Source organism: Epinephelus fuscoguttatus, linkage group LG19, assembly GCF_011397635.1.
Source record: "Epinephelus fuscoguttatus linkage group LG19, E.fuscoguttatus.final_Chr_v1".
In the NCBI taxonomy this organism is placed as follows: domain Eukaryota; kingdom Metazoa; phylum Chordata; class Actinopteri; order Perciformes; family Serranidae; genus Epinephelus; species Epinephelus fuscoguttatus.
Window position 1 is genome coordinate 5276891 of NC_064770.1, and position 27557 is coordinate 5304447.

General features: G+C 41.8%; 1 protein-coding gene across 1 annotated transcript in view; it reads right to left on the bottom strand.

Annotated features, from left to right (window-relative positions):
* Positions 1–27557, bottom strand: part of LOC125878809 (junction plakoglobin-like) — a 237920-nt gene that overhangs the window by 24933 nt on the left and 185430 nt on the right. Inside the window, exons 11-13 of the mRNA XM_049560200.1 lie at positions 10767–10919; positions 7034–7153; positions 3036–3186 (exon numbers count right to left, since the gene is read on the bottom strand). Coding sequence (XP_049416157.1) covers positions 3036–3186; positions 7034–7153; positions 10767–10919 — 424 coding nt within the window. The remainder of the gene's footprint in view (positions 1–3035; positions 3187–7033; positions 7154–10766; positions 10920–27557) is intronic.

A 27557-nucleotide genomic window follows, 5' to 3' on the forward strand; every position in this document is an offset into this window, starting at 1 on the left:
AGTCAATTCCGAGCAAAGGGAAGAAAACAGACACTCAGTTGTCCTCTGATGCACTACTGCACTCTAAAGCAATAAGTTAACCATTATTATATAATATTTAGTTCATCCAAAAATATGTTATCCCATGGCAACCCGCTCTCATGACCAAGTTATCAATATTGCCACTTGGTTAGTGATTTCTGCGTCAGACACAAACAAAAAAAAGGCATGCTTTTGCAGCTTTATGACGCGCTGCTGGGCGGCATCAGTTTATAATGCCCCTGGACAGTGTCAGTTTAAAATGCTGGCAGAGAATAAAGTAATTTAAGGGTCTGGAAAGTCCCTATAGGGCAGGAGGGGTGGTGGATGGTTCCAAAAACAAAAGACTTTCACCCAGGAGCCTGGTGTTCACTTCGTGTATGAATGTTGAGCCAAACTCTGATGGTTTTGTTTCCCCCAAACCTAACCACGTGCATTTGTTGCCTTAATCTAACCACGTGCTTTTGTTACACAAGGAAATAAACATAAATTCAAGATGTTTTACCAACATCGTAGGTTTATTTTAAATGACTGTATGCAACAAATGAGCAGAAACTGTACAGAATTAATACAAATTTAACTAATCATCGTAATCGTCAATTGTTGTTTTTGTTTTTTCATATCCCCCTTTTTAATACAGACACTGCAGTTTGTTGTATTAAAAGAAAAAATTCAAATCAAAACCACATTTATGAGCCGAATTAGTATTTTTTTTTTTTTAAATCTCAAAAAAACAATGTGTAACTAATCTGTATCGGGACTTCTTACCCTAAGAACTTTTCCTCTTAGGCAGACCTCACCTCCAGGAAGCTGTATCACAAACAATAAGATTAAGATGCCAAATCAAACCATCCTGTATTTAAACCTTGGAATAAACTAACCCACTGGTTGCTGGCAATGCTGTGCAGCATTGAAGGAAGCACTAAGGATTCCTTATAGACTCGAGGAAAAAAAAAAAAAAAAAAAAAAAACTCACAGGAGCACGTTCAGTTTTTTGGCTAGCTATTTGCACACACTAGAGGTCAGGCCAAAAAATGCGTAAGAGAGGGGGTAAATTATGATGTACCGTCTGCTGTAATTTGTTTGAAATGATCATCTTAAAGGGGCAATAAGCGAAATCGTTTCACCGCTAGGTTTGCTGTTGTGCACTGCCTGTAGATCAAAACAAAGTGTGTCATGAGCCACTCCTCCCTCTACCTCTGCTCTCCACCCCCCACCCCACTCGCCTCGTCTGTGCAGCCGAGCACCGCAGCATCCCCGTGGACTATTACATCCAGACGGTCCCGGTGTTTCTTCCACAGGCTCCACTTCACTCAGCTGCCCGATGTACCTGCTGCTTCTTCCCACATTAACCTGAATAACAAACCAGGGATCGGTGCCCCGGTTGGATCCAAACGGAGAGCCAGGGCTAACGTTAGCTGGGAAGCTAGTGGAGGCTAACTGGCTGTGCTGGCAGCTGAGTGAAGTGGAGCCTGAGGAAGAAGCACCCGGTTTCACTACAGGCAGATTCAGTCGCCACAGGGGCGAGGAAATAAAACCTAAACAGCCAACTTAGTTTGGCTTAGTTTAGCAGTTAGCGATGTCTTTCACTCGCTCTCTGTCTCTGCTGTGTTTAGCTATTTTCCTGCTTTCCTGTTAGCGTTAGCACTAGTCGGCTGCCACGCTAACGTCCCTACTCTTCTCCGTGAGCCGGAGTCGTGGAGGAGAGTAGGGACGTTAGTGTTAGCACTAGTCGGCTGCCACGCTAACATTCCTACTCTTCTCAGTGAGCCCGCGGCTCATGGCTCCAGCTCACACAGAGAAGGGACGTTAGCGTTAGCTCCTGGAGTTAGCACTAGAGCTACTACGGCTAACTTAGTAACTTACAGCTATGAAGTGCTTCTACCAGCTCTTCTAGTCACTGAGCCTCGCCTCCATCTCAGCAAATATATTACATTTATTACAGGTACTATCATCACTGAAGTAGGCAGGGAAATAGCTAAACACAGCCCGCCAGGCTGCCTGCCGGGCTACATTTTACAATGCTAATTGCAAATGTTAGCTGGGCTGCCGGGCTACTCACCTAACACAACCATAACGCCTGACCCATTGCTGGGACATAGCCGCTAATAACTCAAGCTCCGGACATTAACCCATGCTACAATTGTAACATTAAATTTAACTGAATCGACATAGCGACATGTGCCTAACGTTACTGTAACGCTAATTAAAATGGACAATTGACTCCATTTCACTTCGAAAATACGCCCTGCCATTGCTCACTGGCTGTAGCCTTTTATAGGGAGGGAGGGCCAAGGGCTCCTGGGGGGGTGAGGGGGGGGTCACATGAACGTACATGAACGCGCAGCCGGACCGGCGTGTAAACAAGGGGCTGGAGATCAACACAGAGAGAGGTTGTGTGAGGTCATGCTAGCAATTTTTTATGTTATGGAATACAATCTGTGAGATTAATGCCACCATGTGGATGAATTTAAACCACAGGGCTGGTGTTATTTTGAAATTTTCTTACTGCCAACAAATCCAAAAGTATTAAACCAATGAATGACATCTGTCTTCCAACTCAGGACCATTGGTTTCCACTGAAGCTGTAAATCATTTGGTTGTAATGTATTTTTTTTTTTTTTTTTTATTCAGTTACTGCATGATATAAATGTTTAGCCTTACTAAAGTTTAAAGGAAATTAAAAGTTTAAAAGTAGTTACAATTCACAAAGTTTTATTGCTGATTCAATTAAAGTTTCTTTTTTGTTGTTTTTTTTGTTGTTGTTGTATTATTTTGGTTTTAGAAACAGTTTCACCCACAGTAACAATCACAAGTGTGCAAGAAAAACAGACAGCTGGAAACTCAGTGACTGTGTTTTAGGAGAGGCTAACCCCATCAGTTAAAGTTATGTCCGAGCTAGATACTAACATACGTCAATCTGAAACATCTTTGCATAAAATAGTACATACCGGGCAATATCTAGTTGTTAGCTGATACATGCCTCTGAGGATTAGGGAAAGGAGGGAGAGACATACCGATTCCCTCATTGTTGGAGTGCAGCAGCTCCATGAGCGGTGCTGATGCTCCCTCTGCATCGATGAGCTCTGCAGACTGTTTATCCAGGGCCAGCTCACACAGGACGCCCGCTGATACTCGCTTCACATTCTCCACATACGAGTACAGCAGCTGGACACACACACACACACACACACACACACACACACACACACACACACACACAAACACATACATAAACCACATGAGCCTGTGACTTAGAGTCTGGGATGTATTTTTAACACAGACTAATAATGAAATGATTGTGTTTCTGTCACAAGATATGCACAAGATATGCATTTAGTATCTGTCTTTAAACAGTGCACAGTGACACCTCTTCATCTGACTTGTCTGGCTGGTGTGTTCCCGGTTTTGTGTCGAGATTAGCCTTCCTAGAGACTTTAAATTGTCTGTGGGTGTGACTGTGCAAAGTTGTCTTCCCTTCAGTATGCCTCAAATGAACTTGGTTGTACGATATGAGGTGTCACTATAGGCCCAGTCACATCAAACTGACATTGGAGAACTAGCAGTGATGAGAGCCCCTTTCTGTGTAGCCTCTCATCACCATGTCTCAGCCAAAAAGTTGCATATGAACACATCAAACCGGCCAACAAGTGCTTGTTTTCTGCACCTGTGTGGGAGGACATACCAATCCACACAAGCAAATGGCAATCGTCTATAATTGTCATTCAAAAAGGGGGACCCGGAAAACCATCTTGGTGCTAGTTAGTAGTGATGTCCAAATGAAGCTTCATGAACCACCAGTTGTATTTGCTGAACCCACTAGATGGTGCTCTTGGTGTAATGTCCACTCTAGCGCTCCTTGTTCAACAAAGGGTTGAAACCAAACTGCATTGCCATCCCTTGAGCATTTTTCATTATACCAAGAGTGCCATCTAGTGGGTTCAGCAAATACAAGTAGTGGTTCATGAAGCTTCATTTGGACATCACTACTAATTAGCATATTAACAACACAATCTAATGTTGAAAGAACAAAGTATACTTACCGTGAGCCAGTGAACAATAACCCAAACCATCAATGTTTCTGCTAAAGACCTAAATGGCCAAAGGAGAGTAACATTACTTAATATAACAAGTTTGTTTCGACCTCACTCCCTCTCCACTTTCGGTCTTTGTAAACTTTTCTAACTTCCATTTCTCTTCTCATGCCCTGAGCTGCCAACCAGAAGGATTTAATTGGTCAACAGGCTCCACTCTGCAGATGCAGATTCAACATGCTGAATTGGCCAAAAAAAAGGCCAACCAGTGCTGTTGAGGGCCAGTGGTGCAGGACACACCACACCGACAAGGGCAGCAAATACTCACCAGTGGCCCAACCTATGGCCAAGCATGGGCTTGGTGTGTTAGATCCTTAGTTGTGGTGGATGGTGTGTAAACTTGGCAACACGCCTACCAAGCTGCAGACCTACTTTAGAGGCCAACAACAAAACTGGTTGTAGATTATTTTTATTTTATTTTTATTTATTTTATATACTTTATTAATCCCCCTGAGGGGAAATTCAATTTTTTCACTCCGTTGTCATTAACACACAGGTCCGAAATACACACACATACACAAACAGGACCTATACATGCACAAAGTGGAGAGATGTCAGAGTGAGGGGGCTGCCTTGGTCAGGCGCCCCGAGCGGTTGGGGGGTTTGGTGCCTTGCTCAAGAGCACCTCGGCAGTGCCCAGGAGGTGAACTGGCACCTCTCAGCCACCAGTCTACGCTCCATATTTGACCTTGAAGTCATTTTAAGCTACATCCTCACCATGTTTTTGTTTTTTTTTTGGAAACCTAACCTCAGTAACTTAACTTGTCTGAACCTAACCTTCCTTACTTTACATTAATTACCTAACTGTATATTAAGGACTAATGTCATTCATGTCACATAGATTTGTTGGAATCATACAAACTGTTGTGTATGCATTTTCATAAGAAATCATAAAAACAATTATATGACGATACGTTGAAAATTTCAATAAGCAGTGTTCAATATGCAAATGTAACGTGTCTGTGGTTTGCAGAAATGTACAATGCCAACTTTTTTTTTTTTTTTTAGAATGATGGGGTTGCCCGTAGCTTACCGGAGAAAAAGTAGTTCTGATGATGTACGGGGGACACGTAACCAAAAGGTTTTAAGCTACAAAAAAGTATGCATGTGTTTTGTTAGACTATTTCAATAATTTTACAACATCCCCGCATTACGTCAGACCTTGCTATCAATTGGGACTATTTTCTGGCCAGTATCACTCTGCCGTGCAGGCCCGCAAGACAGATGGTCAGCGTTTCACAGAACTTCATGTCCAAAAACCTGAACGATCACTTTAAGTGGCTGCCGTTTTCACACTGCAGAGAAAAAGTCATTCATCTGCTTCATGTAGCATTGTTGACATAACGCCCTGGACACACGGGACGCAGAACCGAAGCACGGCGCCCAGCAGCAGAGGCAGTTTTCAGTCAGTGTCTGTGTTAACCTATCTGACTGTCCACACAGGCCGCTGAGCAGAGCGGAGCACCTGTGGAGTAGAGGCAGTGCTTCAGTTCGGTGTCTGGTCTATTTTTCACGGGAGCCGCGAGCGCTTCTGTCAAGCTGGATCGGGCGGATCGTACCAAACAGGAAGTCGGACACAGAAAAGACGAGAGAATCCGGTCAATTTTCAAAATAAAATAACAACAGCACGCACTGAAGAACGTGAGGAGAAAATACCATGTTCATTCATTCATTCATTCATCTTCTAACCGCTTCATCCTCTTGAGGGTCGCGGGGGGGCTGGAGCCTATCCCAGCTACATCGGGCGAGAGGCAGGGTACACCCTGGACAGGTCGCCAGACTATCGCAGGGCTGACACATAGAGACAGACAACCATTCACGCTCACATTCACACCTACGGACAATTTAGAGTTATCAATTAACCTAGTCCCCAATCTGCATGTCTTTGGACTGTGGGAGGAAGCCGGAGTGCCCGGAGAGAACCCACGCTGACACGGGGAGAACATGCAAACTCCGCACAGAAGGGCTCCCACGCCCGGGATCGAACCGGCAACCCTCTTGCTGTGAGGCGAGAGTGCTAACCACCACACCACTGTGCCGCCCGAAAATACCGTGTTTATAATTTAAAATAACACAACAGTGCATAACCGACCACATTTTTCAATACCATAATCACTTCAGTACAATTTTAATTTTGTGTCACCGAGCCTACAGGCATAACTACATAACACCCTGGACACACCGGACGCATTAGTGACGCGTTAGTGCCGTCTGGTGTCCAGGGCGAAGCCTAATGGCACGGGTTTGTGGATGTCTGTTCGTCTTTTCATTCATGTTCTTATTAATGCACACTTTATAACTTGCTTGTTGGATTTATTAAAAACGAATGAATGAAAACTAAATGTCTTTGAATATCTTTATTATCATTTAAAAACGAAAATTAAAATGACCGGTAAAAATAGATTATGATCGGATTTTTATGACCCTGTTGGTCAAAATGACCAGCGAGGAAAAAGTCTAGCGCAACGTCTGATCATCACCATCATTTTTTTTCCTCACCTTAACCAACAAATTCCATTTTATCAGAAAGCCCTCCAGGCAAACTTCTCCCAACCTCTGTTTCTCATCGACTGTATGTATTAGACGTACTGGCAAAAACTGTTTCTACCAAAGTTGAAACCAAACCTACAGGCTTGGTAAAAACAAATGCATGTTGTAGGACAAGATATTTATCTATTACCAATATCAGACCTGAAATGGGTAAAATGTCTTCAGGAGGGAAATAGATTTCCACCAGTGAGATCTAACTTTCAAACACTTCCTCCATCCTTCAAACAACTTTCAGTTGCCACTGCAAACAATTCAGGGACACAGGTGTTAGAAGAAAGCAGAAGCAACCTGGGTCCTAAGGTTCATAACACTGATATCATGTCAGATGTCTCAGTGCAACCTGATTTCTTCATGCAAGCATGTGTGTGTACCTGTACAAACAGTGGTATTGTCTGCATGCTGGCAATCTCTCCTCTGTTTATAGGGTCTCTGGCCAGAATGTGGAGCGCTCCTGTGCAGCCCTCTACTATTTCCTCCATACGAACACCATCCTGATAACAGAAAGACAGGCAGCAACACATCAAAGAAAGCAATAAGGATGGACAATTTTCCTCCCAGTAGAACAGGGAGCATTATGTAGCAATGATGATGATAATGATGATGATTATGATAATGATGATGATGATGACATTTCACATACATGTACCTTATGAACAGATGGAATTCATCAAGTTCAAATCAGCAATTAAAGACACTTTGAGCAGTTCAGACAGTTGAATCTAATTTGGCAAACAAAATGTTAGATTGCTGGAGTGGCTGCATATAAAAAAGGGTATTTTTTCCCCGATGGGGATACTTGATTAGTATTACAAAAACAATAGGGCTGACCTGAATGCCTCCATGCTTTGAAGCTTCAAAACTTTGATTATTGCCATGGTAATCAGTTTCCAAATCAGTATTTGAATGCTTTTTTTACACTATTACCCAGAAAATCCCATATAGCCCATTAATTAAGAAATAGTACTCCAACATTATTCATTATGCATCAACATTAATTATATGTTATTTCCAGACAAAGATATTTAAACCTAGTGATAGGCCTAGTTTTGTGACTATGAGCGTGATCACGTGTAGCAGTCTTACACATTAGCATGATGTTGAGTGCCACAAAGGAAACTTGCATATCACAAATCTACAACAAGCTTGGCAAATAACCTTAAAACTGTAAGTAACCAACACATTCTCACTCCAACCTCGTAACATATTGACTTTTGGTTTCCACATCCACGTACAACGTGCAGAGTACCCTGGGTGCATTGGTTGTTGACGTTCTGGGACACCGTGTCAAGTTCTGCCTGTTACATGCATGGTCTTCTTTCAAGATACACTGCTGTTTTCACAGGAAATTTAACGTTTACATACAGTCTCTTTCAAAATCAACGTACTATGTTGGTACAATGCCGCAAATTGGCATTTTTTTTCCCTTCAACAATAAACACACATGGTTAGGTTTAGGCATCAAAAATACGTGGTTAGGTTTAGGCATCAAGAACAAGTAGTTAGGTTTAGGAAAAAAGGGTTAGGGTTTAGCTTTAGAATCTTACAGGACGTGAACACTGCTCTCTTGGGTGAAGGTGTGTTTGTTGAACCCATCCATCACCGCTCCCACCCACCCCACTCAGACTTTCCCCGCCTTAAAGGGAAATTTTGGTTTATTTCAACCTGTCTCCTATCGTCCTAAATTTGTTTCAAGTGACTAGTGACATAAAAATAATAGTTAGCATGTTAGCCGTTAGCCTAGATACAGCCAGGGCGCATTAGTAGTGTCAGACCTGTTAAAAAGTAAGTGAACGGGCAACCTTCAAGTGCAAAGTTAGTCCACTAAACAAGCTTTTTCTCCACAAAGACCGCCTCATATCGTTAGGATAAATGTCAGAGAACATATAGAAAACGACATGTAAACGTGTTGTCTTACCTTATTGGTGTGGCGCCATGTTTGTTTACCATCTAGCTCTGCTTTCCAAAGCACGGCTGAAATATTGTGAGAACAAGCAGCGATCTCATACCGTGCCTGAAATCTCGCAAGCTCTAGATAAAGCCCAGCTGGATACTACTCCAGGTGGAGGTGTCTTGTCCTCGGTCACATCCAGACCTTGAAAATAAGGCTGCAACCGGTCCCATTCCTTGCAACAGAGACATTCCTCTTCTGTGGGCATTGGAGCACAGCATTCACAGGTAACGTTACACCACCAATCGCCAGAGCTACGCAGCCTTGCAGCAGCCATTCCTCCTTTGTTGTCCTCTACCTGTTGCGCCTCTCTCTCTCTCCTCCTCCGTTCTTCAATTTCACGAAGCTCTTCGTCAGTGTATCCTTCCAGCTGTTGGTGCTTGTTCAGGCACGCTATGAGATCACTGCTTGTTCTCGTGATATTTCGGCCGTGCTTTGGAAAGCAGAGCTAGATGATGGAAAAAAAGCTTGTTTAGTGGACTAACTTTGCACTTGAAGTATGCCCGTTCACTTACTTTTTAACAGGTCTGACGCTACTATGCGCCCTGGCTGTATCTAGGCTAACGGCTAACATGCTAACTATTATTTTTATGTCACTAGTCTCTTGAAACAAATTTAGGACGATAGGAGACAGGTTGAAATAAACCGAAATTTCCCTTTAACTTCGTCCTTATCCAACTGCTTTTCTCTCTGATGCCGCTGGGCGCCATTAAACTATAATGGCAACGGGCAGTGTATCATGCCGGCATTAAAGGGTGCCTTTTTCCATTGGTTTTTGAAACTGCAAGTCACTGCCCAAGCGCCGGATTATCAGTGACTTCAGAGTGAGTCCAGGCTAAAATAACAGATCACCTGCTATGCAAATAATTATTTTTCTAGCTTTTATAGCTAAGTCACATTATTTTAGATGCATCGAATGAAAAGTGGTTTGGTACAAAATGCCTATAAGTCAAACAGCTGCCTTCAGAAAATAGAGTCCAGGTGGGGTTATTGCACCAAGCTGGATTATTTGGTTGGCCAGGTAACTTCTAAAATACCAACTTCTCTGAACATTTGTTAATAAATGGTAATAATCAATAGTTCTGACTTAATCTGCTTTATAATACTTAATCAAAAGCTGCTTAATCTAATCTACTTGTTTACTGTATTTGACTACTCACCAACACTGATTTTTGGACTGTCTTAAATGGGTGTAGTTCTCTTTGAACCTCAAAGCTATTTAAATAGCTCAATATGTTCAGTCAGTTGCTGGTTCAAGCTGTTCAGTTCTGTACAAAATTAGATCTATACAAGCGCATTTTATAAGGTAAATGGCTCCTATTAATGCTCTCCAGCCAGTTACTGAGCTACTGGTTAAGGCCTAGTCCACACGAGCATGGGTATTTTTAAAACCAAACTTTTTTGGCATCCAGTTTTTAAAAAATTTGCGTCCATATGAGCGGTGTAATAAAAATACCTCCGTCCACATAACACCGCAAATTCCACTATCAAGCAATGTAATACACATACCAAAGCAGTAGGTGGCGATACAACTCCTAACTGTAAGGCCATTGTAGCCAATCAGAAGGCAGTAAAACATCATTACTGGAAAAACAACAACAAGCGTACTATTATGCAGCAGGAGCAGTCTCCGTAATAGCACACTCTTGCGCCTCTGTTGCTGGATGTGGTTGAGTAGTGTTACTTATATGATACAGCCACAAAGTGCTGATATAAATAGCGGCAGTATTTTGTTTAGGTCCATCCTCAAATCATCTCTCGCACACACTGGATCAGGTAATAACACAGCTGTTTTCTGTTTACGTTGCACACTGTGACGTCATACAGTGGAGATGAGACAAAATAACTGCGGTTATCCTGTCCACACATGACTGCTGACACTGGACTTTTCCAAAAAGTTCACCCTGGACTCCGGTTACAAATAACTCCGGTTACAGGGGCCCAAAACTGCGGTTACGTGTAGATGAAAGGCCAAACCGTGAGCAAAGAGTCACGGTTTTATAAATACCCGCGTTGGTGTGGACAGCCCCTAAGACAGTGACCCGGTACAGCTTTAAAGACGTGGTGTTTAAGATCTGTTTGTACACATAATGAGAATGAGGCAACTGTTTGTGTTTGTTTGTGTGTGTGTGTGCGTGCGTGTGCATGGTCCAGACCTGGTACGTCTGCTGTGCGGAGGAGGCATGTCTTTGTGTGTCCTGATGAGCCTTCAGCAGCAGGTTGACCAATCGTGGAATAGCACCTGCCTCCCTCAGTGGCGCCTGATTGGCTGGGCACAGTGCCAGGTTCCGGATCAGACCAACTGTAGCCTGAGGAGAGGACACAGATCAAAGACCTTTCTCAACAGGATGTTCCAGGCTCTATCTGGGTCAGCTTTAAAGGCAAGTTTACATGTGGTGCCTCCAAATGGCAGTGCTAGTTACTGTTTGGAACTTCAGCAAACTGCATGCACTCCGCTCATGTTTACCAACCAGTGCGTGATGCATCATATCAAAGGAAACCACAGGGATGAGAGGAAAAAGATCTAACAACTATCCGTGGACAGGGCGCTCGCGCACTGCTGAGGAGACAGCTGGGCCAATGCTCAGCATCTGAACAGTCACAAGAGCTCAGTGCTGTCTCACTGCTGCACCAGAGGAGCTCTGATTTTACTTTTAAAGCACTACATGCATAGTCTGTAACACTGCAGACATATCAGGGGGAATGGCATCAGTGAAAAACATGGGAAACTTCCCCTACATTACATATGCAGTGAAGTTTAGAAATCATGGGAAGGAAATATTTATGTGAATGTTTCAAGAAAGTTTCTCATCCATAACCCTGTTTTTAGGTACAAACATTCTCACAACCTCAGAAATTATTCCCATCATCTGTGTATTAATGGTTGCACATTATGACATTTCATTGGTCTCAAAACCTGTGCACATAGTGTGTGCACAAGATAAGAGTGCATAGAACAGTATTCACAAGCAGAAAAGCATCCTTGCATTGGAGCATATTTGATTCACATGCACACTTGTGGTCCCGTAAGCTTGGGGCTGTGGCAGGCATGAGCTAGATTGTCTGTTCCCAATCGCAACTGATCAACACTCCCTCACTTGTCAAGTTCCCTTTTGATGCAGTGGAGGTGGGAATGGAATAGACCAACAGTTCCCAACTGGTCCAGCTATGGGGTCCAGATTTCTCCTTAAAGAGGATTTATGGTTGTGCATAGACCTTACGTACATAGCCTACACACGTCGCCTGTGCCATTGTGAGCATTTTTTACTTCTGCGTGGGTGAGTGTGTCACTCTGTAGTTACACCTCCAAAACACTAGTCGGCAGCAGAGGTTTCTGTGAAGTGCTGTAAAGTTTAGTTGATTCAAAACACACCCAAAACACCCATTAGACATGGCTTAATAGAGACAATTTCAAACACAAGCACACAAATTGGCTTCACTATAACTCGCAGCATTCACAGACAAACACTTGTGGACACATTATACCCACAGATACAACATACTGACATTATTAGCACAAGCTTATGGAATTTTACATTGTATAAATTAGCCTAGCAACTAGCAGTCTTCTCATATAAAACCAGGGACAACAGCAACATTTAACAAAGGTAACTACACGCAATTTGGCTCCATTACAACTCACAAGGTTCACTGACAAAACAACTGTCACACTACAAATACAACATGCTAACGCTATTAGCACAAGCCTATGGCATTTTACATTGTATTGATTAGCCTAGCGACGAGCAAGAGATTTCCTCTTCTCATATGAAACCTGGATAAATCCCTGAAGGATAAATCACACACAAGACTTAAAATGCTATTTTAGTGGAGGCTTTACTGTCTTCACAATTTATTGTTTCTTATCTGTGAAATACAAGTAAATACAAGCTTTGTTTCCACTGAGGGAAATGGTATCAGTATACAGCGACAGACCGGCGGTCCGTGTCACCGCGACGCGTAGGTACAATTCTGGGGAGGTGCACGTCAGGCTACGTCGTAGGTTACAGCATAGGCTCCACGTTGACGTAGAGCCTATGCTGTAACCTACGACGGCATTGATTCAATGGAGAACTATAAAAAGGGTGTAAGTCATTATTTCAAGATCCACCCAGCTTAATAAGCTAAGCATCATACTTGTGTTTGGCCATGTCGTTGAGCTACTTTGCTGTCCATCAAAAGTCAGTTATTCACTCACTCTACAGCAGAAAGCCCTTCAGAATAAAAGCTCTGTGCCAGGAATTCACTGTATTTAAAAGTAAATTATTTATTTTTAAAATTGACATGTTTGCGAGTCACGTATGGTCCTTTCAGAATGGACCCGAGACCCACTTTTAGATTGCGACCTACCAGTTGGGAACCACTAGGTTATACAGATGCTGATGTATCTGCTTTTGGGATTGGTCACTTTCATTACCCTGTCTACATCAGAATGCCCTGTTGTTATAGACACCTCAATATTGTCTATAAGCTAATATTTTCTAATTGCATTTCACTGTAATTGCATTTCATGACACAACATTAGAGCAACAAAGTTGCCAGTGGGAGCTACAAAAAGAAACAGTATCACATGTTGATGATTTTATGACAACCCACATTCCAGAAAAGTTGGGACACTGTAAAACATAAATAAAAAAAGAATGCAATGATTTGCCAATCTTTTTCAACTTATATTCAATTGATTACAGTCCAAAGACAAGTTTTTCAATGTTCAAACTGATAAACTTTATTGTTTTTTGTAAATATACACTAATTCTGAACTGAATTCCTGCAACACGTTCCAAAAAAGTTGGGACAGGGGCAACTAAAGACTGGGTAGTTGTGGAATGCTCAAAAACACCTGTATGGTAACAGATTAAATTATCGTGATTGGGTAAACAGGGGCATCCTCAAAAGGCTCAGTATTTCACAAGCAAGGTTAGTCACTCTGTCAAGTATAGCACATAGACCAACAGTTTAAGAATGTTTCTCAATGCACAATAATATCAAGAGAGAATCTACAGATATCTCTGTATGAAAGTGGCAAGACTTTAGTCTTACATTGAATGACCCCTCATGCCACACTGCACTGTGAACCAACATGATTGTAAAAAGAATATCACTACACTTTGAAAGACCATTGTCACTTAACACATTTTGTGTTGCATCAACACATGCAAGTTCAGACTCTACCTTGTAAAGTGAAAGCCATATATCAATAACATCCAGGACCACCGCTGACTTCTCTGAGCCTGGGCTCATCTGAGATAGACCGACACAAAGTGGAAAAGTGTGCTGTGGTATTAAAAGTCCATATTTCCATATTTCTTTTTTCTTTTTTCAATCATGGATGTCGTGTCCTCTGGGTAGTGCCCATGGCATCATGGGTAACATCTGTGAAGGCACCATGAATGCTGAAAGGTACATACAGGTTTTGGAGCATCATATGCTGCCATCCAGATGATGTCTTTTTCAGGAATGTCCCTGCTTATTCCAGCAAGACAATGAGAAACATTCTGCACATGTTCCAGTAGCATGGCTTTGTAGTAAAATAGTGCAGGTACTAGACTGACCTGCCAGCAGTTCAGACCTGTCTCCCACTGAAAATATATGGCCCATTGTGAAGCCCAACATGGGTCAGGATCAGTCAGATTCCCCTAACTGTTGGGCAACTGAAGTAATATATCAAGCAAGAATGGGAAAGAATTTGACTTTCAAAACTTCAACAATTAGTGTCTACAGGTCCCAAACACTTATTCAGTGTTGTTAAAAGACAAGGTGATACCACAGAGTGGTAAACATGCTCCTGTCCCAACTTTATTATAACATGTTGCAGGAATCAAATATCCAAGTGTATACTAACAAAAACCAATAAAGTTTATCAGTCTGGACATTACACGTCTTGTCTTTGTACTGTATTCAATTGAATATGTGTCAAAAAGAATTTACATGTCATTGTATAATGTTTTTATTCAGCTTTTACACAGCATCCTGTTTTTTTTGTTAGTTTTTTTTTTACTGGGGTTGCTCTTAATTCAACCTGGTCTCACAGAAATACATGAAATGATGACAACCTGTTAATATCGCTTTATGTGGTGGTGGCATGTAATGTATTAAAATTACAAGCTGGCACCACAGTAACAGTGCCAATGGAAAGTCAGGTGTGATCCTTTGTTGTAGTGGTCCCTGGTACAGCGACATCATGCAATGGGCTGTGGTTAATGTTAACCTAAAGGTAGTATAAAGAGCAAGAAAGTCCCTGTAGGGAGGTGGTTGGGGTGGTGGATGGGTCAAGTAAAACCAGACTTTCACCCACCCTGTTTGTTAACCATGTGAAACTAAAAGTCAACGTTGATTTTAAACTTGTACTTAAGTCCTTTATGTAGTCATATCATATTATTATATCACACATACTTTTGTCCCCTACAGAACAAACAGTTATTTTAACCAAAAACAAAATGTTTTTCCATACCTAATCAAGCAGTTTTGGTGCCAAAATCCAACCGTGCTGCCATCACATAACTTAATACATTACATGCCACCCCCACATAAAGCAGTGTTTAGAGGTTGTGGTCATTTCACAAACATTCTGTGAGATTACTTTAAGTTGATTACTGAAATGGTTGTCGAATGGCAAATATGTGGTTTTGCTGTGTTCTAAATGATAAGGATATGATAATAATGTAGAGGTGGCTGTTCCTCACTTAACTTTTTTCCCCAACATCTTCTTGACAGTTACGCTGCAAATTTCTGTTTATTCCACCCCTGCCTCCAAAGTCTCAAAAGTCAACTTGAAGTGCAAGCAAGTGTTGAGCAGTTTGAGAGCGTAGGGACAGTCAAGCAAGCACTTGTCGCAGCCCTGTGCTCGCAGGACCATTTTTGCACAGGAGAACCAATACGTGTGTGTATTGCCAAGCATCACACACTGTGAAGTACTGAGAGATAATCAGATAGTTACAACTTATTCCATTTCAAAACATTTTTAGACAAAATCCTTGTACATTTCTAGATAGCATTTGTTATGATAGCTTTATTGATAGTTTAATGAATGTCTTGTAGATGTGGGCGTGGTTTAGGCAGGTGGTAGAAGGCAGGGTTAGCACTGACGTCACTCTTGGGGATTGGTAGTATTGACTCATAAGCCGCTACTAGCTGCACCTGGAGGGAGAGCTGGAGAGGCCTCTGAGCTGAACGGACATGAGGAAACGCCAGAGTTTTTTTTTTTTTTTAATAGATATTTTTTTGGGCATTTTTAGCCTTTATTTGACAGGACAGACAAGCGTGAAGGGGGGAGAGAGAGAGAGGGAGTGACATGTAGCAAGGGGCCACAGGCTGGAGTCGATCCCAGGCTGCTGTGGCAACAGCCTGCTCTACCACTAAGCCACCAACGCCCCAACGCCGGAGGCAAGACATTCTGAAGACAAAAAGAGACTGAGAAAGCCAAGCCACACCAAATGATCTATGTAAATACACTTTTATTCTGAACAACCACAATGAAGAGCGAGCCGGCTGACTAGTCTGACGGAACGGCACCCAAATGGTATCCAGCAGAGTCACCTGTGCCAAACGAGCTGGTCGCAAGGAGCAAGCACGGCGGCCTGGCGGTAACTCAACCACATACACAACCCCAGATAGGAAAGGTAACCCAGGGAAGTCCTGGTACAGAATGATGTACTCATGTCTTCTTTCAGTGAAGCAGCTACTTTGTGTGCAGTGAGTCAACTTTGTGCCAACTTTTTTCCATGAGCAGCATGGATGATGAACTGGGATAGTGCCCGTGGATTGTGAGCACGTGGGCCACCAGATGTTTTGTACAGTATAAATGCCCTGCAAAATTAATTTTAATTCACCTTAAATGTCTACCTAAGGCATACCCAAAATAAATTAAAAGCTGTTCTTATTCCATCTTTAGTATATGTACATGTATGGTCTCATTTGAAAGGTAATGTTGAAGTTGTTTCCACAACTGATAGAATCAATGTTTTTGTTATTGAGTTATATAAGTTCCAAAATACTGAAATAAAGGGTTTTACATATTTGCCTGATTATCTCAAAACAAGATACAGCAGGTATTAGCTGGAAAACACAATGGGGCCATATCATGAAGCCTCACATCCAAATTCAAAGTAGATAACAATATGTTATGTATATGTCTTTCCAAGGTTTTGTCAAGGGCGCTTTTCAAAAAAAGAGGGAAAAATAATGTACTTAATGTGTGCTTATGAGTCACAAACTCAAACAGAAATGTCTATTTAGGAGCTTACTGTATATAAAACACTTCTAGAAAAAACCTAAACTGATAAAAAAAGACTTTTTTTCCCCCTTAAGATAATAGACGAGCAATTTATTTATCATTTCTTTACATTTATAAAAGGCTGTGGTGCCAATAAGGGCTTAAACTTATGTGGAGCTCCAGCCTCAGGTACATTTGGCCCTTCACTGGCCCTTTAAATACCCTAAAATCCATAGCAATCCTTCAGCTCAGGCCCTAGTTGGTAGTGATGTCCAAATGAAGCCTTGAATGAAGTCTTGATTAGATCTAAATAGAAGATTTACCATTTACCACGTAACATAACAACAAAGGGGTAGAAACACACAGTGGTACAGTATCATGATAGCTGAGGTCATTTTAAACAATTAGAAGTAGCAAAAAGTCCTGTTTCCTTTACTGCTATTCTCCCTCTCACCCCCTCCCTCAATCCTTCTTTGTCTCTGCCTCTCACCAACTCTAGCTCTGTGAAGCTTCCTTATAAAGTCACATTGTCCATTTCTCCATTCCACATCATTAAACACCAATACCTCAGTTCATTAATATAATCTGCCTGAGTTGGCAGGGCTGTCTGACTGAGAGAGAGAAGAGCGAATGTGTGTGCGCAAGCGAGAGAGGGACAAAATGGAAAGAGCCCATTTCCCTCAACTAGGTAATAGAGAGTGACAGAGAGAGATAGAGAGCAGATGTAAAAGTGAGGGTGCTTGTGCAATTTTGAATCAGTGTTTATGCATACATAAATCTTACATTTCTTTTAATCATGCATTCTAAACCACACCAACAATTAAGTGTCCTAATGTGTGTGTGTGTGTGTGTGTGTGTGTGTGGGTGTGTAAGTCTAATATAGCTTCTTACTCTAGCCAGCCATTGCTGTCCAAAACTATTAAAAACACATTAATGAACCACACTGATTTATCATTTTGGAGGCTTGAATTTCATAGCAATCCACCCAGTAGTTGGTAATATATTTCACTCAAAACCAAAGATGTCAACCTCATGAGGGCACTAAATGAAAGGTCAGATGATGGCCAGAGTCATTAGGATTCATCCCGTGGGTAACATCAATGTCTGTACAAAATACCATTGAAATCCATCCCATAGTTGTCGAGACATTTCATGCTGCAACAGAAATGTCAACCTCATGGTGGCGATTGAGGAAAAGTCAGAGATCACCAAAGTCCACCACTGCCTTAAAACCATGAATGTCTGTACAGAATTTCTGACTGTCCCTCGAGTAGATGGCAGACTGTTTCACTGGATAGGTGAAAATTTTGTTTTGCTGGTAGTGCTAAATGAAAAGCAGGATAATCACCAAAGTCATATGACTTTACCTTCTGAGAAGAATTGCAAAAGAAGAATTGCAAATTTCTCTGCAGTCCTGTTCTCATTCCCAGGTTATCCTGCCTACGCCAAAGGCACCCTGTAACGTCTTTATGTGATGCACAGCAATCTCCTGAGTGAAACACCTTGTAACTTGGTTAACATTCTGAAACAGTTGCGGTTAGCTTTTCTAGTCTCCAAAGAGCTCTTTGTTCAACAAAGGGTTGAAACCAAACTGCATTGCCATCCCTTGAGCCTTTTTCATTACACCAAGAGCGCTTTCTAGTGGGTTCAGCAAATACAACTGGTGGTTCATGAAGCTTCATTTGGACATCACTACTACTCAGTAACCATTTACACACACTCACACACTGATGAAGCAGCCATCTGGAGCAATTTGGGGTTCAGTTACTTGCACAAAGATACTTCAACATGCAGACTGGAGATCAAACCACTGATCTTCCGATTAGTGGACAACCTGCTCTACCATCTGAGCTACAACCGCCCCTACTTGGTTAGGTTTACTAAAGAGACCACAGTTTGGCTATGTTTTTTTTTTTTTTTTATAGGATTATGTAAAAACGTCATGTAACCTGATGTAAATATGTCACGTCACTGACATCACACCCATACATAAGTCACATAACATTACATTAAAATAAGATTGACTTTTGGTTTTAAACTGGACATGAACAGCAGTCTCCTGAAAGAAAATCTGTTTTTTTAACCCGTCCACTTCCTCGCCCTCTTGCTCTACTTGGAATTTCTCGCTCTTTATATTAGATCAGCTGCTTTCAGTATTATGTATTGTTACCAAGATGTTTACATTGGACTTTGTTGAAAGCCTTGTGCATCTCGTGAAGACGCTAAGGCTGCTTTTGGTGTCAGTATCACACATGACATCACATGTGACAAAGTTGATTACCTGGAGATGACAATGGGCTGAGACAATTCACTCTTGACAAATTAAACCACTGGTGGTATTTGTCTATACAAAATGTTTAGCGACCCATCAACAGTTGTTGGGATACGTGAGTCTGGACCAAAGTGGTGGACAGACCAAAAGACTGACTCACCGATCGACCAACCATCCCAAAAACCACATAGCTAGCATGGCTAAAAACAGGGCTCTTGCACTATGTATGGTGTTTCGCTACATGTTGTATTTTGAGAAGAGAGTCTCTGCAGCAAACGTCATTACAAATAGCAGTTTGCAAATACTTGGCATTAGTTTCTACATTTTTACAAGTTTACTTTGTGAAAGATCTACAGGCAGTGTGAGTATTAATATTAGCCAGATCCCTATATCCTCAAAGCTGAATCCAAATGCTGATAATTTGCCCACCAAATGTTTTTATTTTGAGGCCAATATGATGATGATTTGTTTTTGTATCATCACACAGCCAGAATCCATCTTTAATGCAGCACAAACAGTAGCCTCCAGCCATTGGCTGTGCTCACAAAGTTCTGGTCAAAGTCCCACAAGTTCAAAGCACACTGCGTACACCAGAGCAGGATAGCTGCAACACACCACATACACAACAGTGTACACAACACAACTTTTGCACGCAAATAGTCGAAAGGCACACTGGCATTAGTTGCCAGTAAAAGTAGCACTTTACCTCAGAAAAAGGGATTATAGGATCCTCAAACAGATTCTGAGCCCATCTTCCCTCCAAATCTATGAATTGGAAGGGTGATTGGTAATCTGTGTGCACAAGAGTCAAAGTGGGCAGGGTTTGAACTCTCTCTCAAGATGTTTTCATTTTATAGACTACTTCTGTCATTTCTTTGTGTGTGCACATTCTAGTGCAACACAATAAATATCTTCAAGCAGAGACTGTCTCAAAATGTGCACTGTTATCCACTGATATGCATTTGAATGGTCATCGAGTCTTGCCCACTCCATGACAACAAGCTTTTCACCCCACAAGTGGTTTCTATTCACAACAGCTATGAACACTTTTGCCTTCAGACAGGCTGATAAACAAAACTTTGTACAAACTATGTAATTTCAAGCACAGTCTGACCTTCAGAAGAATATAGAACAATGCCAACCTTATCCTTTGATAAAAAATATACCAAACTCAATGCATCAGTGCGACTAAGACATAGTGTGTGGCCTTTCCTGCTGGTCTGTCTGTAATTTAGTTGGCCTTCCCAGCAGGGGGCAGCAGTGCACAGAGCAGATGAAGTGTGAAAGCTGGCATTTTAACTAAAACATTAAGTTTAATTTGCACATCTGAATGCCAAAATGTCATGCTAGACTGAGAGTGACGAGGCTTTTAGTGTCTTCTGGATCAGCAGATCTGAAACTGACACACAACACACACACACACACACACACACACACTGACACACACGCTTACACAAGTGTTCTGATGCAACTGAAATAAATTGAGGCAATAAGAGCAAATGAGGTCAAGAGTAGATTTGCGCATATGCACAGGCGCGTCTGTGTGTGTGTGTGTGTGTGTGTGTGTGTGTGTGTGCGTGCGTGCATGTGTGTTTCCAGACACAGGAGTTATCTAAGAGAAAATGACTAGTATCTAATTTTGCTGCAAGAAAAATTTCAGTGTGCAATCAGCTTCCACATGCTGAATGTATCATTCACTGATGGTATGGGGGCTTTGGCTGCACCCGAGCCGCGGCCTGCAGTTGGTGAACATTGTGTAAATGCACAACAATGTTATAAAATCAAGGCTGATGTAATTACAGCTTATGGTTATTGTTAGCTTTACTGTATCATTGCATAGCTAAAAATAAGGTTTTATGTACCTTAATTCATGACTGATTTAATGCACCATCTGGAGAGCGCACTGAATGACCCAAACAAAACACACCCACAATGCTACATGACCAACAGGTGCATGCTGGGTCTGGCTAACATGCTAAAATGATGGCTCTGCTGATTTTGACATAATATATGTAATTTGTAATGATGTCCAAATGAAGCTTCATGAACCACCAGTTGTATTTGCCAAACCCACTAGATGGCGCTCTTGGTGCAATGAAAAAGGCTCAAGGGATGGCAATGCAGTTTGGTTTCAACCCTTTGTTGAACAAAGAGTGCCATCCCTGGAACCTTTTTCATTACACCAAGAGTGCCATCTAGTGGGTTCAGCAAAAACAACTGGTGGCTCATGAAGCTTCATTTGGACATCACCAGTAATTTGTAATCTGTTATCAATTTGTAATTAATAATCAGTCGTGTAACAAAAATACATTACAATGGGGCACCAAAAGATGTGGTGTAATCACATTGATTTGTACAAAAGATAATGTAGTGTGGTTACACTTAACTTCAGGGTATTGGAAATGATCAGCATTTATACTGAGCAAAAGAATTTAACTTGCATTTAATCCCCTCAGGGCACCACCCTCTAAAAGGGACAGTTGTAGCTAATTGATTAATTCAGTCTCCAGTTGAAGGTGACATACATTCTTGGCTCATAAACAGTATTAAAACTTCATACACACAAACAATGTAATAAGTGAGCCTGTTCTCTCTGCTCCATAATGAACCTCCCATTTTAAGTTCTTCCCTGAGTCCCTTTTTGAGGCTCCTGCTCGAAAATGACATGCTCAGAATAAACAGGGTATACCTCTGTAATTACAAGCTTTATGTGCATTATCTTGGTATCACAATAAAGGTAACACACACTTGTGAGATTCCATCAGAAGTGTCAGCATCACTATTGATGCAACTGTGTCAGAGTAAATGCAGATGGAACACAGCATCAATGGAAGAATTTCTTCCCTTGCCTAAAAAAATGTCATTTTACAGTAAATACCCCTGTGAATATAATGCCACAGTAGCCTAAAAACTCAATAAAGCCATGGAACAACATCTGGACATCACCTGTGAGAAGGTTGATGCTGCTGAAATAAATCAGAGAAAAATTACAGAGGTTTTAGTAAAGAAATGCCTAGGCGTCCTCAAGTTTGGCACAATTTGGCACAATTAGTGCCATTTGAGATTTCTTAGGTACCAAGTTGTAAAATTCATTTCATTTCATTTAAATGTCATTATGGGTCTAAGAAAAACCTGTTTTTGAAAAAAAAAAAAAAAAAAAAAAAATCTATCAAAAAAATATGTCACGAAGAGGGGAAAAACCATAGTAAGTCTACTGCGTTTCTTTTATTTTGAAACGCACTAGCTGGGTCTCATATAATGGCTGGGGCTTTGTTTACAAGAACAAATAAAGGAGTGATGACATAACACCGAATTCCACAAAAAATAATTCTGTAAATGTATTTATAAGTACAATTGAGATTACGTACCTTGAATCAGAGTGCTCCGGCTGTATCAGGCTGTTGTCGTCAGAAGAAGAGTCCTCAACAGCAACATTTGCCCCACTGTCCAAAAATATCAAGGCCAAAGCTTCTTCTCGGCTGTATTTGTGCTTATCACTTGACATTTTGTCATGGAGATAAAATAAATAAAAGCGGCAGAACAGTTCTCTGTCAACAGCAGTAGTGCGTCGCTGGCCTCCGGTGCGTCTCTGTCCGTAATGAGCTTTCAGTGCAACAGAGCCCCGTTGTTGTTACGCGCGGCGATATCTTCGGTCCCCATTGGTCAATCTTGACAAATGACACCTTGTTGGAATCGTAAGAGCCAATAGAATCAAGTTCTGCGCATTTTTTTTCAGGTAAACCACACGACTAGCGAATCACAAAGCGATAAGGATGAGTGACGCTCCGTGACGGACAGGCACTTTGACCCAATCAGAGCCTTTGAAAAGCGGGCTAAGCATGTCAAAGAAGCCGGAAAGACTACAAAAGCGTGCTGGGAGAAGTAGTCCTTCCATTTCAGCGGTTTTTATTTCTGTGGATTATACTTTTCTCTGTGATACTACAAAGGTAAGACAGCACTTGTTGTTTTTTGTCATATTTGGCTGCTGGATCAGTGAAACTTGGTCGTAGAGGGATAAAAATGGTATTGTTGGAACGTGTGGAGACTCTGCTATCAAGTGGATGCAACCATGCTGACATCAGAGCAGCCGCTGTGCCGGCTTTATTTGTCTGTCGCTCGTATTTCTGTGTTTTCGCCTCGCATTGTTTGATCACTTGGTGTTGTAACTCTGTTTGTTGGTCATACGAATGGTTTATATGAGCGTGTAGCAGAGATTCTGAGCTTTCTGTGGGTATGCAGCATGTGTGTGTGTCTGTGTGCAAGTTACATGTTGCTGCTGAGGGGGAAGTTGTTATACTGTCTGATAGCCCCCCCCCGGCGGGGGCTTCAGGGACCTGGGGCCGGCTGCACCAACAGGGCTTACGCCTGGTCTTAAGTTAAGTCAGTTGTAACTTGGTGTTCTAAGTCCGACCTAATAGACCGGGCGTAAATCTTACACCTAGTCAAGAGCAAATGTATGGCCATTATCAAGCTGTGCTCATGCGCTCTAGTGTGCAGAGAGCGCAGCTTGATAATGGGGAGAGAGTAATTAGGGACAGAAGCAATCCATTGGACGTACATAATGACGAGGAGCTGATTGAGAGGTTTCGATTCGGTAGGAGAAATCTATTTGAACGTATTGAAGAGCTGTCACCAGATTTATAGTTTATGTCGGGCCACAACGCAGCACTACCACCAGCCTTACAGTTGCTGATTGCTTTCCAAAATACAGTCGTTGACATGATAAGTGTCTGCAAATCTACTGCCTGTTGGGCCATCCGCGGAGTTTCATTGTCACTGAGCCGCCGCCTTGGGCTTCATGTTCACCTTCCCACTGAAGCAGAGGCAGTGGTGATGAAGCAACGGTTCTGCCAGGCCTCCGCCATCCTGGGCATCATGGGCTGCATTGATGGGACCCATGTCAAGATCCAGCCACCATCTCAGCACGAATATCTCTTTGTCAACCGCAAGATGGCCTGGATCCACACATGATGCTCACATCCTCCGGAAGAGTGTGCTGTACTGGGACTTCGAGGCTGGTAGGGTGAACGGGCTGCTCCTCGGTGACAGTGGCTACCCACTGAAACGTTGGCTGATGACACCTATAACTGCTCCAAGGACTGACCAAGAACGGCGCTACAATACCATCCACTCGGCAACTAGGTCAGTTGTTGCGCGATGCATCGTTGTCCTCAAGTGCAGGTAAGTTGCATCTATAGACTAACTTAAAAATGAACAAATAATAAAAAAAAAGAAAATAATATTAATGATAATAATAATAATAATAACGTATGAATTTCATGTCTTCAAATGCTGAATAATTAATTAAACAATTATGTAGGTAAACATGGAGACTTATAATCTGTGTTTTAGGTTTCACTGCCTTCATGGGGAGCTGCGGATGCATCCTGAAAGAGTCTGCACAGTGATAGCTGCATGCACGGTCCTCCACAACATCTGTCACCAAGAGAATCCCCCTCCCTAGGTAGGATCATCAGCTGGTGCAGGAGGACGATCTGTAGCCTGTGATCCCAGCAGTGCACGGGGATATCGGTGGCCAACTAGCCTGCACACAAATTGTTCACACCTCATAATAAGTTTCAGACAGACTTTGTTGTCTTGAAAACAAATAGCCTAGGACAGAAAGAAATGCATAGTATACATTTTTTGCAAATAAATACTTAATTGTTTACAGTTTCATTAATAAATGTTAAATAAAATAAAGTTGATCTTTCTTCTCTTTTTAACTGGGGAAATAAGAGGCTATAACAGTAGAACATAACAAATATAGTTGATCTTTTTTTCTTTAATACAACATACAAGAAATTCAAATTAATTTTATTCAAAGGGACACAAAGGTCTGTTCCCCCTCTTCCAAGATATGTGCAGGCGCAGAGAGTGGCATATTAAGTTCTTGCTAGAGCAACTGAATTTCTAATTTTATTTTTTATTTTTCTAGCTCTAACTTCTCCTGCTCTGTCTGTAGCCTATTTTTTTGGTCTCCATCTTCACTCTGATTATTTCTTTCTCCAGCAGTACCTGTTGAAGGTCATCCCGCCTGCTCCTTTTCTTTGGTGGTGGTGCCTGGCTGCTGGCATGAGTGGCACTGGCATTGCTTGAGTCTGAAATTAAATTAAGAAAAAAAAAAAAAAAACCCTTGACAGGTAGGCTACTGGGAAGAAGAAAAGCACCCTTGCTAAATAGATAGCTATAGTTTTATGTAGAATCCACATCTTTGCAAACACTGCTTTCCTCATGAAGGTGAACATCCTTTGGCTCTGCCTCTGGCTTGTCCAGTGATGGTGGACTGATTGCTGGATTGCTGCCACTTTCGACGCCATCCAAGTGAAGTGAAGGCAGGGGAATCCTCCCCAAATATGTCAACAATGATGTCACTGTAAATTGAGGTTTTCGGGGGAGGAGGAGTCAGTTGGATGATTTTTTTTGGAGGAGACATCTTTTTTTTACCTTGCTGAGGAGATCTTTCCACTTCTTCCTAATGTCAGCCTCTGTACGAAGGCAGCCAGTGTCTGAATATGTATTGATGTGCCCCGTTATCTCTGCCCGTACATACTGTTTTGTCTTATTTGTGACGACGTCTGACTGCTTGGCAGTCAACAGGTCTCTGTGCTGGCTGTACAGTTTGATTAATTTTCTAATTTCAATGTCTGTAGAGTTACCCTTGCTTTTCCATTGATCCTCCATGTTTTCTTCAAATCTTAAACTGTAAATAAACTGTCAACACAGATGAGAGGGGCTGTCAACTGTCAGCGGCGCATCATTTGACGTCACCACATTCCTCTAGGCAGGCTGCGTGCGGCATTCCGGAGGCATTCCCATGGATGCGCACAGCTAAAACCGGCATAGCTAAGACCAGGCGTAAGCCCTGTTGGTGCAACCGGCGTAAGTCCACTCCTTAAGACTTAACAAAGACCATCTTAGGAGTTACGACCAGGCGTAGTAGAGACCAGTTGGTGCAACCGGCCCCAGGTGTCCCACATTTTGTCGATTGACTTTTCCAACAAATGCTTAAAGTTTTTCTTCAAGTTTTCATGATTAATATCTTTTTTGATTCAAGGTTATTACAAGAATATGCTAAAATTGCTATTGTGTGAGGTTATTTTTTGTTGTTCTGCAGAATTCCACAGATTTGAATTTTGAATCACCACTGAAAACAATTTAAAAATCGTGTTTAGACCTGGTACTAAGCTTCTTTATCTCTGAAGGTTTTGCTGAACTGTCTATGGACACAACTATCATCTAATGAATACAAATGAATGAATAAATGCAATGATAAATGAAATCAGTGAATCCAGTGTTAGGCAGCTAATCAATGATCAATCACAGTATACCAAATAAAGCGGTGAATGAGATCTTGGCAAGATGACTTGATAATGGAAACGCAAGAGGCCACCCAGTGGACAAAGGCTTGAACATTAACGAGATCAATTGACTTTAAAGCACCATTCAGCAGCTGAGAGAAATTAGTGGGAAACCAAAGCGAAATAAAAAAAACCCTGTAGGATCCAACATCATTTCGATAGTGGTGAGAGACTCTGCTCCTAATCTAACATTTCCTCACTCTCATGACATCAACCCCAATACCACAGGAAAAAAAACTCAAGTTTCACCTGGGGCCTCATTTATATCCTTTTATGCACAAAACTGGGCTGGGAAGAGTATTCGCCACTTCACATTCAAAAGTTAGGATCCATAACAAAATACCTGGAAGGAGAATATGGCACCTTTGCAGGGGAAATTCGGAATGCAGATGGTGAAGTGGTGAATTGAAGCCAAATTGTAGAAATTAAGTTGCATACATTTAATTTCAACTATAGATCCACTTTATCACAAATATCCATTCAAACCAGCAGTGTTATTTGTGCTTGTGCTAGTGAGCCATTCATGGTGGACTAGCATTTGTATAGCATCTTTCCTGTAGTGATGTGCAAATGAAGCTTCATGAACCACCAGTTGTTTTTGCTGAATCCACTAGATGGCGCTCTTGGTGTAATGAAAAAGGCTCAAGGGATGGCAATGCAGTTTGGTTTCAACTAGCAATGGCCAAATAAAGCTTCATGAACAATTTTCTTCATTTTTTGGGTCCACTCTGGCACTCTTTGTTCAACAAAGGGTTGAACAAACACCTTTTTCACTGCACCAAGAGCGCCATCTAGTGGGTTCAGCACATACAACTGGTGGTTCATAAAGCTTCATTTGGCCATCACTACTTTCTTGTCCTTCAACCACGCTATTACATTACGTCACATTCACCCAGTCACACACTCATTCATACACTGATGGCCGAAGCCCAAGGTGCCACCTGCTCACCTAAACATTGACAGCACTCACACAGCATTGGGGTAGCCTGGAGAATCTTGCCCAAGGATACTTCAACATATGGAATCGAGCAGGTGGGGATGAAAGCGCTAATCTTCTGATTAGTGGACAATTTCCTGAGCCAACTATTCCATAAGCACCTTT